Raw genomic sequence first — 17142 nt, 5'->3', positions numbered from 1 at the left:
CAGGATGGTGTGTGACTTGGAGGGGAATGTGCAGGTGGTGTTGTTCCCATGTGTCTGCTGCCCTTGTCCTTCTAGGTGGTAGAGATCGTGGGTTTGGAAGGTGCTGTCGAAGAAGCCTTGGCGAGTTGCTGCAGTGCATCCTGAGATGGTACACACTGCAGCCATGGTGCACCAGTGGTGAAAGGAGTGAATGTTTGAGGTGGCGGATGGGGTGCCATATGTGGGAGCTACTGGACAGTTTTGTCCAGGGCGATTGCAACTGAAGTTAAGTGTCTGCAGCTCGAGGAACTTCGGCTCCGAGTTGAGGAGCTGGAGTCCGAGCTGCAGACATTGCGAGGCATCAGGGAGGGAGAAAGTTACCTGGACACTTTGATCCAGGAGGCAGTCACGTCCCTTAGACTAAATACTGTAGAATGGCACGTGGTCAGGGACAGGAGGGTGTGACTGCGAGTGAGGCAGGTACGGGGATCCAGGAGGGAGCATTGCAGGAGCCTCAGCCTCTGCACTTGTCCAATAGATACGAGGTTCTTGCAGCCCTTGTGGACGAGTGCAGGGACTGCAGGGAGTACGAGCAAACTGGCCACGGCACCATTGTTCAGGGGGCCATTCAAGTGGGGGGAGTAAAAAGGAAGATGGTTGTAGTAGGCGACAGTATAGTTAGAGGGATAGACACTGTTCTCTGCAGCCAAGAGAGAGAGTCCTGAAGGCTGTGTTGCCTTCCCGGTGCCAGGGTTAAGGACATCTCCTCAGGGCTGGAGTGAAACTTGGAGTGGGAAGGGGAGGATCCAGTTGTCATGGTCCATGTAGGTACCAACGACATAGGTAGGACTAAGAGGTTCTGCTGAGGGAATTTGAGCAGCTAGGGACTAAATTAAAAAGCAGAACCACAAAGGTGATAACCTCCGGATTATTACCTGAGCAAGAGCAAATTGGCACAGGGTAAATCAGATCAGAGAGATGAATGCGTGGCTCAAAGATTGGTGTGGGAGAAGTGGGTTTCGATTCATGGGGCACTGGCACCAGTACTGGGGAAAGAGAGAGCTGTTCCGTTGGGACGGGCTTCACCTGAACCATGCTGGGACCAGTGTTCTGGCAAACCGAATAACTAGGGCGGTAGAGAAGGCTTTAAACTAAATGGGGGGGGGGGGGGGCGGGGGGAGGACTCAGGTGGGGCGAAGTTTAGATTGATAAAGAGAAAAGACAATGAAGTAGTACAGGAAAGTGATGGGGGTAATGATAAGCAGAGTGTGTCAGGAAGGGACAGAGCGTACAAACATAAAAGAGTGCGCTAGCAAATGGGGCCGGGGTAGGAAAGAATGGTAAAAAGACAAAATTGAAGGTTCTTTATCTGAATGCGCGCAGCATTCATAAGATAGGTGAATTGACGGCACAAATAGAAACAAATGGGTATGATCTCGTGGCCATTACAGAGACCTGGTTGCAAGGTTGGGAGCTAAATATTCAGGGTTATTTAACTATAACCTAACTATAATCTTTCAACGTTCTCTAGATTCAGGAACTGTCCCTCTAGATTGGAAAATTGCACATGTCACTCCGCTTTTTAAGAAAGGAGAGAGAGGGAAACCGGGGAATTATAGACCAGTTAGCCTAACATCTGTTGTGGGGAAAATGCTGGCGTCTATAATTAAGGATAGGGTGACTGAACGCCTCGAGAATTTTCAGTTAATCAGGGAGAGCCAGCATGGATTTGTGAAAGGTAGGTCGTGCCTGACAAACCTGATTGCATTTTTTGAAAAGGTGACTAAAGTAGTGGACAGGGGAATGTCAATGGATGTTATTTATATGGACTTCGAGAAGGCATTTGATAAGGCCCCACATAAGAGACTGTTAGCTAAGATAGAAGCCCATGGAATCGAGGGAAAAGTACGGACTTGGTTAGGAAATTGGCTGAGCGAAAGGTGACAGAGAGTAGGGATAATGGGTAAGTATTCACATTGGCAGGATGTGACTAGTGGAGTCCCGCAGGGATCTGTCTTGGGGCCTCAATTATTCACAATATTTATTAACGAATTAGATGACGGCATAGAAAGTCTCATATCTAAGTTTGCCGATGACACAAAGATTGGTGGCATTGTAAGCAGTGTAGATGAAAACATAAAATTACAAAGGGCTATTGATAGATTAGGTGAATGGGCAAAATTGTGGCAAATGGAATTCAGTGTAGACAAATGTGAGGTCATCCACTTTGGATCAAAAAAGGATAGAACAGGGTACTTTCTAAATCATAGAATCATAGAATCATAGAAGTTACAACATGGAAACAGGCCCTTCGGCCCAACATGTCCATGTCGCCCAGTTTATACCACTAAGCTAGTCCCAATTGCCTGCACTTGGCCCATATCCCTCTATACCCATCTTACCCATGTAACTGTCCAAATGCTTTTTAAAAGACAAAATTGTACCCGCCTCTACTACCGCCTCTGGCAGTTCGTTCCAGACACTCACCACCCTTTGAGTGAAAAAATTGCCCCTCTGGACCCTTTTGTATCTCTCCCCTCTCACCTTAAATCTATGCCCCCTCGTTATAGACTCCCCTACCTTTGGGAAAAGATTTTGACTATCGACCTTATCTATGCCCCTCATTATTTTATAGACTTCTATAAGATCACCCCTTAACCTCCTACTCTCCAGGGAAAAAAGTCCCAGTCTGTCTAACCTCTCCCTGTAAGTCAAACCATCAAGTCCCGGTAGCATCCTAGTAAATCTTTTCTGCATTCTTTCTAGTTTAATAATATCCTTTCTATAATAGGGTGACCAGAACTGTACACAGTACTCCAAGTGTGGCCTCACCAATGCCCTGTACAAATTCAACAAGACATCCCAACTCCTGCATTCAATGTTCTGACCAATGAAACCAAGCATGCTGAATGCCTTCTTCACCACCCTATCCACCTGTGACTCCACTTTCAAGGAGCTATGAATCTGTACTCCCAGATCTCTTTGTTCTATAACTCTCCCCAACGCCCTACCATTAACGGAGTAGGTCCTGGCCCGATTCGATCTACCAAAATGCATCACCTCACATTTATCTAAATTAAACTCCATCTGCCATTCATCGGCCCACTGGCCCAATTTATCAAGATCCCGTTGCAATCCTAGATAACCTTCTTCACTGTCCACAATGCCACCAATCTTAGTGTCATCTGCAAACTTACTAACCATGCCTCCTAAATTCTCATCCAAATCATTAATATAAATAACAAATAACAGTGGATGTCCAAAGGGACTTAGGGGTTCAGGTACATAGATCATTGAAGTGTCATGAACAGGTGCAGAAAATAATCAAGAAAGCTAATGGAATGCTGGCCTTTATATCTAGAGGACTGGAGTACAAGGGGGCAGAAGTTATGCTGCAGCTATACAAAACCCTGGTTAGACCGCACCTGGAGTACTGTGAGCAGTTCTGGGCACCGCACCTTCGGAAGGACATATTGGCCTTGGAGGGAGTGCAGCGTAGGTTTACTAGAATGATACCCGGACTTCAAAGGTTAAGTTACGAGGAGAGATTACACAAATTGGGGTTGTATTCTCCAGAGTTTAGAAGGTTAGGGGGTGATCTGATCGAAGTTTATAAGATATTAAGGGGAACGGATAGGGTGGATAGAGAGAAACTATTTCCGCTGGTTGGGGATTCTAGGAGTAGGGGGCACAGTCTAAAAATTAGAGCCAGACCTTTCAGGAGCGAGATTAGAAAACATTTCTACACACAAAGGGTGGTACAAGTTTGGAACTCTCTTCCGCAAACGGCAAATGATACTAGCTCAATTGCTAAATTTAAATGTGAGATAGATAGCTTTTTGGCAAGCAAAGGTATTAAGGGATATGGGCCAAAGGCAGGTATATGGAGCTAGATCACAGATCAGCCATGATCTTATCAAATGGCGGAGCAGGCACGAGGGGCTGAATGGCCTACTCCTGTTCCTATGTTTCTATTTCGGAAGGATAGGAAAAAAGGTAAAGGTGATGGGGTAGCTCTGTTAATAAAGGATGAAATTGGTATAATAGTGAGAAATGATCTTGGCTCAAAAGATCAAGATGTCGAATCAATTTGGGTGGAGGTAAGAAATAGCAAGGGAAAGAAATCACTGGTGGGAGTAGTATAGTGGCCCCCTAACAATAATATTTTGCCCTACAGTGTTGCTAATCAGGAAATAAGGGTGGGGGGGGGGCTTGTAAAAAAGGTAATGCAACAATCATGGGCGATTTTAACTTTCACATAGATTGGACAAATCAAATTGGCAAAAATAGCCCTGAGGAGGAGTTCATACAGTGTATTAGGGACTGTTTTAGACCAATACGTCAGAGAACCAACCAGGGAACAGGCCATTTTGGATCTGGTAATGGGAAACGAAACAGGATTAATTAATGATCTCAAAGTAAAGGATCCCTTGGGAAGCAGTGATCATAACATGATAGAATTTCACATCCAGTTTGACAGCGAGGATCTTGGGTCTGAAACTACTGTATTAAACTTAAATAAGGGCAATTATAAAGGAATGAGGGTGGAATTGGCTAAAGTGGACTGGGTAAACAGATTAGATGGTATGATGGTGGATAAGCAGTGACAAACATTTAAAAAGATATTTCATGACTCACAACAAAAATATATCCCTGTGAGGAGGAAAGACTCCACAAAAAGGGTGAACCAACCATGGCTAACTGAGGAAGTAAAGGGTGGTATCAGGTTAACAGGTTAATACAACATGGCAAAGATTATTGGTAAGCCCGAAGATTGGGAAAACTTTAAAAACCAGCAAAGGATGACTAAAAGAATAATAAAGTGGGAGAAAATAAATTATGAGAGTAAACTAGCAAGAAATATAAAAACTGACAGTAAAAGCTTCTACAAGTATATAAAAAGAGGGTAGCTAAAGTAAACATTGGTCCCTTAGAGGATGAGACTGGGGAAATAATAATGGAAAACAAGGAAATGGCAGAGGAATTGAACAGATATTTTGTATCTGTCTTCACAGTAGAAGACACTAATAATATCCCAATAATAGTAGATAATCAAGGGGCAAAGGGGAGGGAGGAACTAAAAACAATCACTATCACTGGAGAAAAAGTACTAGATAAACTAATGGGTCTAAAGGCTGACAAGTCCCCTGGACCTGATGACTTGCATCCGAGGGTCTTAAAGGAAGTGGCTACAGAGATAGTGGATACATTGGTTGTAATCTTCCAGAATTCACTAGATTCTGGAAAGGTCCCAGCGGATTGGAAAACCGCAAACGTAACACCCCTATTCAAGAAGGGAGTGAGACAGAAAGCAGGTAACTATAGACCAGTTAGCCTAACATCTGTCATTGGGAAAATGCTAGAATCAATTAAGGAAGTAATAGCAGGACATTTGGAGACCCATAATAAAACCATGTTGACTCTCCTTGATTGTATGAAGAGGAAATCGTGTCTGACAAATTTATTAGAGTTCTTTGAGGAAGTAACGGGCAGGGTGGATAAAGGGGAACGAATGGATGCAGTATATTCGGATTTCCAAAAGGCATTCGATAAGGTGCCACATAAAAGATTACTGCACAAGATAAGAGCTCATGGTGTTGGGGGTAATATACTGGCATGGATAGAGGATTGGCTAACTAACAGAAAACAAAAGGGTCATTTTCAAAATGGCAATCTGTAACTAGTGGGCTGCCGCAGGGCTCAGTACTGGGGCCTCAACTATTTACAATATATATCAATGACTTGGATAAAGGAACAGAGTGTCTTGTGGCCAAATTTGCTGATGATACAAAGATAGGTGGGAAAGCAAGTTGCAATGAGGACACAAAGGGATACTGACAGGTTAAGCGAATGGGTGAAAATTTGGCAGATGGAATATAATGTGGGAAAATGTGAAGTCATCCACTTTGGGAGGAAAAATAAAAAAGCAAAATATTATTTGAATGGAGAAATACTACAAAATGCTGTGGTACAGAGGGATCTGGGTGTCCTCATACATGAAACACAAAAAGTCAACGTGCAGGTGTAGCAGGTAATCCGGAAGGCAAACCGAATATTGGCCTTTATTTCTAGGGTGCTGGTGAGACCACACCTGGAGTACTGCGTACAGTTCTGGTGCCCTTATTTAAGAAAGGACATACTTGCATTGGATGCAGTTCAGAGAAGGTTCACTAGGTTGATTCCAGGTATGGAAGGGTTGTCTTATGAGGAAATATTGAACAGGTTGGGTCTATACTCATTGGAGTTTAGAAGAATGAGAGGAGATCTTATTGAAACATACAAGATTCTGAGGGGACTCGATAGGGTAGATGCTGAGAGGATGTTACCCCTCATGGGGGAATCTAAAACTAGGGGGCATAGTCTCAGAATAAGGGGTCGCCCGTTTAAGACGGAAATGAGGAGGAATTTCTTCTCACAGAGGGTCGTGAATCTTTGGAATTCTTTACCCCAAAAAGCTGTGGAGGCTGAGTCATTGAATACATTCAAGGCTGAGTTAGACAAATTTTATCAGCAAGGGAGACAAAGGATATGGGGAAAAAGCAGGAAAGTGAAGTTGAGGTAAAAATCAGATCAGCCATGATCTCATTGAATGGCGGAGCAGGCTCGAGGGGCCGAAAGGCCTACTCCTGCTCCTATCTCTTTTGGTCTATTACTTGCCACTTATCAGTCCAAGCCTGGATGTTGTCCAGGTCTTGCTGCATGCGGACACAGACTGCTTCATTATCCGAGAGGTTGCGAATGGAACTGAACACTCTGCAAACATCAGGGAACATCCCCATTTCTGACCTTATGATGGAGGGAAGGTCATTGATGAAGCAGCTGAAGATGGTTGAGGCTTGGACACTGCCCTGAGGAATTCCTGCAGCAATGCCCTGGGGCTGAGATGATTGGCCTCCAACAACCACTACCATCTTCCTTTGTGCTAGGTATGACTCCAGCCACTGGAGAGTTTTCCCCTGATTCCCATTGACTTCAATTTTACTGGGGCTCCTTGATGCCACACCTGGTCAAATGCTGCCTTGATGTCAAGGGCAGTTCCTCTCACCTCACCTCTAGAAATAAGCTCTTTTGTCCATGTTTGGACCAAGGCTGTAAAGCAGTCTGGAGCCAAGTGGTTCTGGCAGAACCCAAACTGAGCATCGGTGAGCAGGTTAGTGGTGCGTAAGTGCCGCTTGATAGAACTGTCGACGACCCCTTCCATCACTTTGCTGATGATTGAGAGTAGATTGATGGGGCAGTAATTGGCCGGTTTAGATTTGTCCTGCTTTTTGTGGACAGGACATACCTGGGCAATTTTCCACATTGTCAGGTAGATGCCAGTGTTGTAGCTGTACTGGAACAGTTTGGCTAGAGACGTGGCTAGTTCTGGAGCACAAGGCTTCAGCACTACAGCCAGGATGTTGTCAGGGCCCATAGCCTTTGCTGTATCCAGTGCACTCAGCTGTTTCTTGATATCACGTGGAGTGAATCAAATTGATAGAGTTTTTTGATGAGGTAACAGAGTCGATGAGGGCAATGCAGTTGATGTGGTGTATATGGACTTCCAAAAGGCGTTTTAATAAAGTGCCGCATCATAGGCTTGTCATCAAGATTGCGGCCCATGGAATAAAGGGGGCAGTAGCAGCATGGATACAGAATTGGCTAAGTAACAGGAAACAGAGAATAGTGGTCAATGGTTGTTTTTCGGACTGGAGGGAGCTGTATAGTGGTGTACCCCAGGGGTCAGTACTAGGACCACTGATTTCTTGATCTTTATTAATGACTTGGACTTGGGTGTACATGGCACAATTTCCAAATTTGCAGATCACACAAACCTTGAAATGGGTAGTGAACATCGGGGAGGATAGTGATAGACTTCAAGAGGACATAGACAGGCTGGTGGCATGGGCGGACACATGGCAGATGAGATTTAACGCAGAAAAACGCGAAGTGATACATTTCAATAGGAAGAATGAGGAGAGGCAATATAAACTAAAGGGCACAATTCTATAAGGGGTACAGGAACAGAGAGATCTGGGGGTATACGTACACAAATTGTTGAAGGTGGCAGGGCAGGTTGAGAAAGCAGTTAAAAAAGCAGACGAGATCCTGGGCTTTACAAATAGAGGCATAGAGTACAAAAGCAGGGAAGTCATAATGAACCTTTATAAAACACTGGTTCAGCCATAACTGAAGTATTGTGTCCAGTTCTGGGCACTGCACTTCAGGAAAGATGTGAAGGCTTTAGAGAGGGTGCAGAAGAGATTTACTAAAATGATTTCAGGAATGAGGGACTTTAGTTACATGGATAGAATGGAGAAGCTGGGGTTGTCCTCCTTGGAAAAGAGAAGGTTGAGTGGAGATTTGATGGAGGTATTTAAAATCATGAAGGGTCTAGACTGAGTAGATAGAGAGAAACTGTTCCCATTGGCGGAAGGGTCAAGAACCAGAGGACATAGATTTAAGGTCTTTGGCAAAAGAACTAAAGGTGACATGAGGAAAAACTTTTTTTTTAAACACAGCAAGTGGTTAGGATCTGGAATGCATTGCATGAGGGGTGGTGGAGGCAGATTCAATCATGGCTTTCAAAAGGGAAATGGATAAGTACTTGAAGGGAAAAGATTTGCAGGGCTACGGGGAAAGGACCGGGGAGTGGGACTAGATGGATTGCTCTTGCAGTGAGCCAGTGGATATAATTTCAAAGTTTACAGATGATACGAAATCAGAAATGTAGTAAACAATGTGGAGGATAGTAACAGACTTCAGGAGGACAGAGACAGACTGGTGAAACGGGCAGACACATGGCAGATGAAATTTGACGCAGAGAAGTGTAAAGTGATACGTTTTGGTAGGAAGAATGAGGAGAGGCAATATAAACTAAATGGTACAATTTTAGAGGGGGTGCAGGAACAGAGATACCTGGAGATGTACATACACAAATCTTTGAAGGTAGCAGGACAAGTTGAGAAGGCTGTTAAAAAGCATATGGGATCCTGGGCTTTATTAATAGAGGCATAGAGTACAAAAACAAGGAAGTTATGCTAAACATTTATATTACATTGGTTAGGCCTCAGCTGGAGTATTGTGACCAATTTTGGGCACCACAATTTAGGAAGGAAGTCAAGGCCTTAGAGAGGGTGCAGAGGAGATTTACCAGAATGGTTACGTGGAGAGACTGGAGAAGCTGGGGTTGTTCTCCTTAGGACAGAGGTGGTTAAGGTGAGACTTGACAGAAATGTTCAAAATTATGATTTTTTTTTTACAGTAAATAAGGAGAAATGTTTCCAGTGGCAGAAGGGTCGGTAACCAGAGGACACAGATTTAAAGTGATCGGCAAAAGAGCCAGAGGCGACATGAGGAACCAATTTTTTTTTAAGGCAGCGAGTTGTAGAGATCTGGTACACACGGCCTGAAAGGGCGGTGGAAGCGGATTCAATGGTAACTTTCAGAAGGGAATTGGATAAATATTTGAAGGGAAAAAATTTACATGGCAATGGGGAAAGAGCAAGGAAATGAGACTAATTGGATAGCTCTTTCAAAGAGCCAGCCAACATAAAAGGGGATCCAAAAGTCTTCTTTTGGCATGCAAACAGTAAACGGGTAGTAAGAGGGGAGGTGGCACCCATCAGCAACTAAAAAGGAGACCTACTCATGGAGGCAGAGGGCATGGCCGAGATACCAAATGAGTACTTTGCATCTGCCTTTACCAAGGAAGACGATAGTGTCAGAGTCTTAGTAAAGGAAGATGTAGTTGAGATACTGGATAGGCTACAAATTGATAAAGAGGAAGTACTAGAAAGGCTGACTACTTGAAGTAGATAAGTCACCCGGTCCAGATGGGATGCATCCTAGGCTGTTGAGGGAAGTAAGGGTGGAAATTGCAGAGGTTCTGGCCATAATCTTCCAAACATCCATAGATACGGGGGTGGTGCCAGAGGATGGAGAATTGCAAATGTTACACCCTTGTTTAAAAAAGGGTGTAAGGATAAACCCAGCAACTACAGGCCAGTCAGTTTAACCTCAGTGGTGGGGAAACTTTTAGAAACAATAATCCAGGACAGAATTAACAGTCGCTTGGACAAGTGGACTGGGACTGGGCGACATGGACATGTTGGGCCGAAGGGCCTGTTTCCATGTTGTAAACTTCTATGATTCTATTAGGGAAAGCCAGCACGGATTTGTTAAAGGCAAATCGTGTTTAACTAACTTAACTGAGTTTTTTGATGAGGTAACAGAGAGGGTTGAGGAGGGCAATGTGGTTGATTTGGTGTATATGGACTTTCAAAAGGCATTTGATAAGGTTCCGCATAATAGGCTTGTCATCAAGATTGAAGCCCATGGAATAAAGGAGGCAGTAACAACATGGATATAAAATTGACTAAGGGACAGGAAACAGAGAGTAGTGGTGAACGGTTGTTTTTCGGACTGGAGGGAGGTGTACAGTGGTGTTCCCCAAGGGTCAGTGCTGGGACCACTGCTTTTCTTGATATATATTAATGGACTTGGACTTGGATGTACAGGGCACAACTTCCAAATTTGCAGATGACACAAAACTTGGAAGTGTAGTGAACAGTGAGGAGGATATAGACAGGCTGGTGGAATGGGCGGATACATGGCAGATGAAATATAACGCAGAAAGATGCGAGGTGATACACTTCGGTGGGAAGAACGGGGAGAGGCAATATAAACTAGAAGGCACAACTCTAAAAGGGTTACAGGAAGAGAGAGATCTGGGGGTATATGTGCACAAATCGTTGAAAGTGGCAGGGCAAGTTGAGAAAGCGGTTAAAAAAGCATCCGGGATCCTGGGCTTTATAAATAGAGGCATAGAGTACAATAGCAAGGAAGTCATGATGAACCTTTATAAAACACTGGTTTTATTGTAGTATTGCGTCCAGTTCTGGGCACCACAATTTAGGAAAGATGTGAAGGCCTGAGAGAGGGTGCAGAAAAGATTTACTCGAATGATTCCAGGGATGAGGGACTTCAGTTACGTGGATAGACTGGAGAAGCTGGGGTTGTTCTCCTTGGACAGAGACGGTTGAGAGGAGATTTGATCGAGGTATTCAAAATCATGACGGGTCTAGACAGAATAGATAGAGGAAAAACTGTTCCCATTGGCAGAATGGTCAAGAACCAGAAGACATAGATTTAAGGTGATTGGCAAAAGAACCAAAGGTGACGTGAGGAAAAACTGTTTTACCCAGTGAGTGGTTCGGATCTGGAATGCACTGCCCGAGGGGGTGGTGGAGGCAGATTCAATCATGGCCTTCAAAAGGGAACTGGATAAGTACTTGAAAGGAAAAAATTTACAGGGCTATGGGGATAGGGCAGGGGAGTGAGACTAGCTGGATTGCTTTTGCATAGAGCCGGCATGGACTCGATGGGCCGAATGACCTCCTTCCATGCTGTAACCTTTCTCTGATTCTATGAGCCGACACAGGCATGATGGGCTGAATGGCCTCCTCCTGTGCTGTACCTACTTTGATACTATGAAAGGGGGGAGAAAATTGATAAACTAATCAAACACGGGGAGGATAACACCCTGGTCTGGATGGATTGCATCTGTGTATATTCAAAGTAGTTTGGGTTCAGATAACAGAGGCACTATTACATATATATAAAAATTCACTAGAAAAGGGAATAGTGCCAGAGGGCTGGTGGACAGCTAATGTGATTCCTATATTTAAAAAGGGAGAAAGAACAAGTCCAGAGAACTATAGACCAGTTAGCTTAATCTCACTGGTAGGAAAGATAATGAGCCAGAAATTGCTCCCGAAATAACAGAGGAGCTCAACAGCACTCTTCGTTTTCTATGGCGAATCGAAGGAGCAAGTTCCCATGTTTGCACGTGTGCAGAGAAACGCGGAAATCGTGAACTTGCTCCTATTGGTTCGCCGGCGATTTGACAGTTTTGAATTAAAGGGCCATCGCACGCTGCAATCAGAGAAATCACTGAAAAAAGCGCCAACTTGTTCATCTGCCTAGCTGGAAAGTAACTAATTTTGCCACCAAACAAGCACGCTTAAAAATACCAGGTCTAAACTAAGTTTCAAAAGAACGTTTAGTCTTAATGACTACTAAAGAACTAAAAGTTTAATTTTTTACAATGTCCAGTCTTATATTACTCCTAATTTTAATAGTTTTTGGTCATTTAAAAAAAATTAAAATTAAAAAATTATTTTTTTTTACTTTTCCCTTCTATCTCTTTAATTTAATTCAATTATTTCTTTGCCACAGAGCCCGCAGTTAAGTACATTTGTTAATTTAATTCGCAGGAGCTGCGGTGAGCATTGCCATGCTGCTCTGCGCAAGTTCTGGCCCAATGGAATCTTTACTGAAAGATGTACCATCTAGAGAACAAAAATATAATAATGGTCAGCACGGATTTCAGAAGGGAAAGTCATTGGTGACCAACCTTATTGAATTTTGAAGAAGTAACAGAAAGAGTAGACAAGGGTAATGTAGTAGATGTAATATATTTGGATTTTCAAAAGGCCATTGTGGACTCATGACTGAGGTCAGAGCATTTGGAGTCAGGGGACAGGTAACAGAACGGATAGCAAGCTGGCTACAAAACAGAAAAGAGAGTCGGGGTTAAGGGTAGCTACTCAGACTGGCAAAAGGTGGAAAGTGGTGTTCCACAGGGATCGGAGCTGGGACCACTGTCGTTCACCGTTTATGTAATCGATTTGGATTTGGGAATCGTTAGTATTTCAAAATTTCAGACGACACCAAATTGTGGGTATAGTTAATAGAAAGGAAGAATGCGTCAAAATGCAACAAGATATTAATAAACTTGCAGAATGGGTATGCAATTGGCTAATGAATTTCAATATAGATAAGTGTGAGGTGGTGCATTTTGGTAGGAAGAAGGTGGAGGCCACATACCGCTTGGATAATAAGAGTCTAAATGGGATAGAGGAGCAGAGGGATCTCGGAGCACAGAGACACAAATCACAAAGTAGTGATGCAGGTTAATAAGGTCATCAAAAAGGCAAATCAAGCACTAGGGTTCATTTCTAGAGGGATAGAATTGAAAAGCAAAGAAGTTATGTTAAACTTGTATAGAACCTTGGTTAGTCCACACTTGGAGTACAGTGCACAGTTCTGGTCTGCATATTATAAAAAGGACGCAGATGCACTGGAAAAGGTGCAAAAAAGATTTACAAGGATAATACCAGAACTGAGAGGTTATACCTATCAGGAAAGGCTGAACAGGCTGGGGCTCGACCTGATAGAGGTCTTTAAGATAATGAAAAAGTTTGATAGGGTGGACATAGAGAAAATGTTTCCACTTGTGGGGAAGTCCAAAACCAGAGATCAATAAATATAAAATAGTCGCTAATAAATCCAACAGAGAATTCAGGAGAAATTTCTTTACCCAGAGAGTGGTTAGAATGTGGAACTCACTACCACAAGGAGTGGTTGAGGCAAATAACAGAGATGCATTTAAGGGGAAACCAGATAAACACGAGGGAGAAAGGAATAGAAGGATATGCTGATAGGGTGAGATGAAGAGTGGGAAGGAGGAGGCTCGTGTGGAGCATAAATGCCGGCATAGACCAGTCGGGTAGAATTGCCTGTTTCTGTGCTGGAGTTTCAATGTAATAGTTAGTCCGAGGAACTACCCTTAAATCCCCACCCCCCGCCCCTGACCACGGGGTCACTTCCCCCCCCACCCCGCCCCTGACCACGGGGTCACTTCCCCCCCCACCCCCCACCCCCCACCGACCACGGGGTCACTTCCCCTCTCACTGACCACTGACCACGGGGTCACTCCCGGACACTATCCGCGGGCCGGGCCAATTACCTGTTGCTGCCGTCTCCCTGAGGCTGCGGGCTGTGGCCGGGATCAGTCCGCACAGCGCGGTGAGCAGCGTCAGTCCCGCCAGGCAACCGAGCTTCAACAGCAGCAGCCGATCCATGTCCGTCCGCGGCCGCCAACCGTCAGCGGAGAGCGAGACTGGGACAACCCGGGCCCCGCCCACAGCCTAGGCCCCGCCCACACACACCCGGGCCCCGCCCACCGCACTCCCCGCCCACATCCCCGGGCCCCGCCCACCGCACTCCCCGCCCACATCCCCGGGCCCCGCCCACCGCACTCCCCGCCCACAGCCCAGAGTCCCGCCCACCGCACTCCCCGCCCACCCCCCCGGGCCCCGCCCACCGCACTCCCCGCCCACCCCCGGGCCCCGCCCACCGCACTCCCCGCCCACACCCTCTGGCCCCGCCCACCGCACTCCCCGCCCACATCCCCTGGCCCCGCCCACCGCACTCCCCGCCCACACCCTCTGGCCCCGCCCACCGCACTCCCCGCCCACACCCTCTGGCCCCGCCCACCGCACTCCCCGCCCACACCCCCGAGCTCCGCCCATAACCCCGAGGCCCGCCCACCGCACTCCCAGTTCACACCTCCGGGCCCCGCCCACAGCCCAGAGCCCCGCCCACCAGCCGGTTGGGCACTGCACATGATGAGAAACCAGGCAGAGATTGAATATTGAGCATTGCGGGATATTGGTCGGATGGTCGGGCAGTGCAGTTGGTCAGATATCAGACAGGGTTTGGCTGTTGCACATTGTTAGATATCAGACAGGTAGTTGGATACTTGAAATTGCTAGAAATTAGGCAGGGTGTTGAGCACTGCACATTAATAGACAGCAACACCAACAACTTGCATTTATATAGCGCTTTTAACATAGTAAAACATGTTACTCAAGCTGTGGCCTAATCAAAGCACTTCACAGGAGCGTTATCAAACAAAATTTTGACACGGAGCCACATAATGTAAGGGCCATGATTAAGAACTTTGCAGAAGATACAGAAATTGGCCGTGTGGTTGATAGTGAGGAGGAAAGCTGTAGACTGCAGGAAGATATCAATGGACTGGTCAGGTGGGCAGAAAAGTGGCAAATGGAATTCAATCCAGAGAAGTGTGAGGTGATGCATTTGGGGAGGGCAAACAAGGCAAGGGAGCACACAATAAATGGGAGGATACTGAGAGGTGTAGAGGAACAAAGGGACCTTGGAGTGCATGTCCACAGATCCCTGAAGGTAGCAGGACAGGTAGATAAGGTGTTCAAAAAGGCATACGGGATACTTTCATTTATTAGCCGAGGCATAAAATATAAGAGCAGGGAGGTTATGCTAGAACTGTATAAAACACGAGTGAGGCCACAGCTGGAGTACTGCGCACAGTTCTGGTCACCACATTACAGGAAGGATGTAATTGCACTTCAAAGGTTACAGAGGAGATTTACGAGGATGTTGCCAGGACCCGGTTGAGGAAAGTTTTTTTTCACCCAGAGGGTGGTGAGGGTCTGGAACTCACTGCCTGAAAGGGTGGTAGAGGCAGAAACCCTCAACTCATTTAAAAAGTACTTGGATGTGCACTTGAAGTGCCGTGACCTACAAGGCTATGGACCAAGTGCTGGAGAGTGGGATTAGCCTGGGTGGCTCATTTTTGGCTGGCGTGGACATGATGGGCCGAATGGCCTCCTTCTGTGCCGTAAATTTTCTATGATTCTATGATTCTATAAGGAGGTATAGAACAGGTAAACTTAAGATAAAAAATCACGGGATTGGGGGTAATATTCTGGCATGGGTGGAGGATTGGTTATCAAACAGGAAGCAGAGAGTTGGGATAAATGGTTCATTTTCGGACTGGCAACCAGTAACCAGTGGTGTTCCACAGGGGTCGGTGCTGGGTCCCCAACTCTTTACAATCTATATTAACGATTTGGAGGAGGGGACCGAGTGCAACATATCAAAATTTGCAGATGATACAAAGATGGGAGGGAAAGTAGAGAGTGAGGAGGACATAAAAAACCTGCAAGGGGATATAGACAGGCTGGGTGAGTGGGCGGAGATTTGGCAGATGCAATATAATATTGGAAAATGTGAGGTTATGCACTTTGGCAGGAAAAATCAGAGAGCAAGTTATTTTCTTAATGGCGAGAGACTGGAAAGTACTGCAGTACAAAGGGATCTGGGGGTCCTAGTGCAAGAAAATCAAAAAGTTGGTATGCAGGTGCAGCAGGTGATCAAGAAAGCCAACGGAATGTTGGCTTTTATTGCTAGGGGGATAGAATATAAAAACAAGGAGGTATTGCTGCAGTTATATAAGGTATTGGTGAGACCGCACCTGGAATACTGCATACAGTTTTGGTCTCCATACTTAAGAAAAGACATACTTGCTCTCGAGGCAGTACAAAGAAGGTTCACGCGGTTAATCCCGGGGATGAGGGGGCGGACATATGAGGAGAGGTTGAGTAGATTGGGACTCTACTCATTGGAGTTCAGAAGAATGAGAGGCGATCTTATTGAAACATATAAGATTGTGAGGGGTCTTGATCGGGTGGATGCAGTAAGGATGTTCCCAAAGATGGGTGAAACTAGAACTAGGGGGCATAATCTTAGAATAAGGGGCTGCTCTTTCAAAACTGAGATGAGGAGAAACTTCTTCACTCAGAGGGTGGTAGGTCTGTGGAATTTGCTGCCCCAGGAAGCTGTGGAAGCTACATCATTAGATAAATTTAAAACAGAAATAGACAGTTTCCTAGAAGTAAAGGGAATTAGGGGTTATGGGGAGCGGGCAGGAAATTGGACATGAAGCTGAGTTCGGATCAGTCAATGCCCTGTGGGTGGCGGAGAGGGCCCAGGGGCTATGTGGCCGGGTCCTGCTCCGACTTCTTGTGTTCTTTAGATTTGTGGTTGGGATCAGATCAGCCATGATCTTATTGAATGGCGGAGCAGGCTCGAGGGGCCGATTGGCCTACTCCTGCTCCAATTTCTTATGTTCTTATGTTCTTATGTAAACAAAAGCTTGGTCAAAGAGATTGGTTTGAAGGAGCGTCTTAAAGGAGGAGAGAGAGGTGGAGAGGTTTAGGGAGGAAATTCCAGAGCTTAGGGCCCAGGCAGCTGAAGGCACGGCCACCAGTGGTGGAGCGATTAAAATCGGGGACGTGCAAGAGGTAAGAATTGGGGGAGTGCAGAGATCTCAGTGGGTTTTAGGGCTGGAGGAGATAGGGAGAGGCGAGGCCATGGAGGGATTTGAAAACAAAGATGGGAATTTTAAGATCTCATTGATTGGCTACAGCACATTGCTAGATATCAGGCAGAGTTTTGGGTGCTGCTCACTAGTTGATATTAGACAGGTATCTGGGTACTGCATATCGTGAGATA

The 17142-nt window shown here is 45.5% G+C and overlaps 1 protein-coding gene across 1 annotated transcript in view; it reads right to left on the bottom strand.

Annotated features, from left to right (window-relative positions):
- slc39a1 (solute carrier family 39 member 1) overlaps positions 1 to 13908 on the bottom strand; it is a 31698-nt gene extending 17790 nt beyond the window's left edge. Inside the window, exon 1 of the mRNA XM_067971186.1 lies at positions 13772 to 13908. Within this exon, the coding sequence (XP_067827287.1) occupies positions 13772 to 13886 (115 nt within the window). The 5' untranslated portion in view covers positions 13887 to 13908. The remainder of the gene's footprint in view (positions 1 to 13771) is intronic.
- Between the last annotated feature and the right edge of the window lie 3234 nt (positions 13909 to 17142).

The sequence above is a fragment of the Heptranchias perlo genome, chromosome 34, assembly GCF_035084215.1.
Source record: "Heptranchias perlo isolate sHepPer1 chromosome 34, sHepPer1.hap1, whole genome shotgun sequence".
In the NCBI taxonomy this organism is placed as follows: Eukaryota; Metazoa; Chordata; class Chondrichthyes; order Hexanchiformes; family Hexanchidae; genus Heptranchias; species Heptranchias perlo.
Note: the sequence above shows the minus strand (reverse complement) of the source record. Positions and strands in the feature narration are given on the sequence as shown.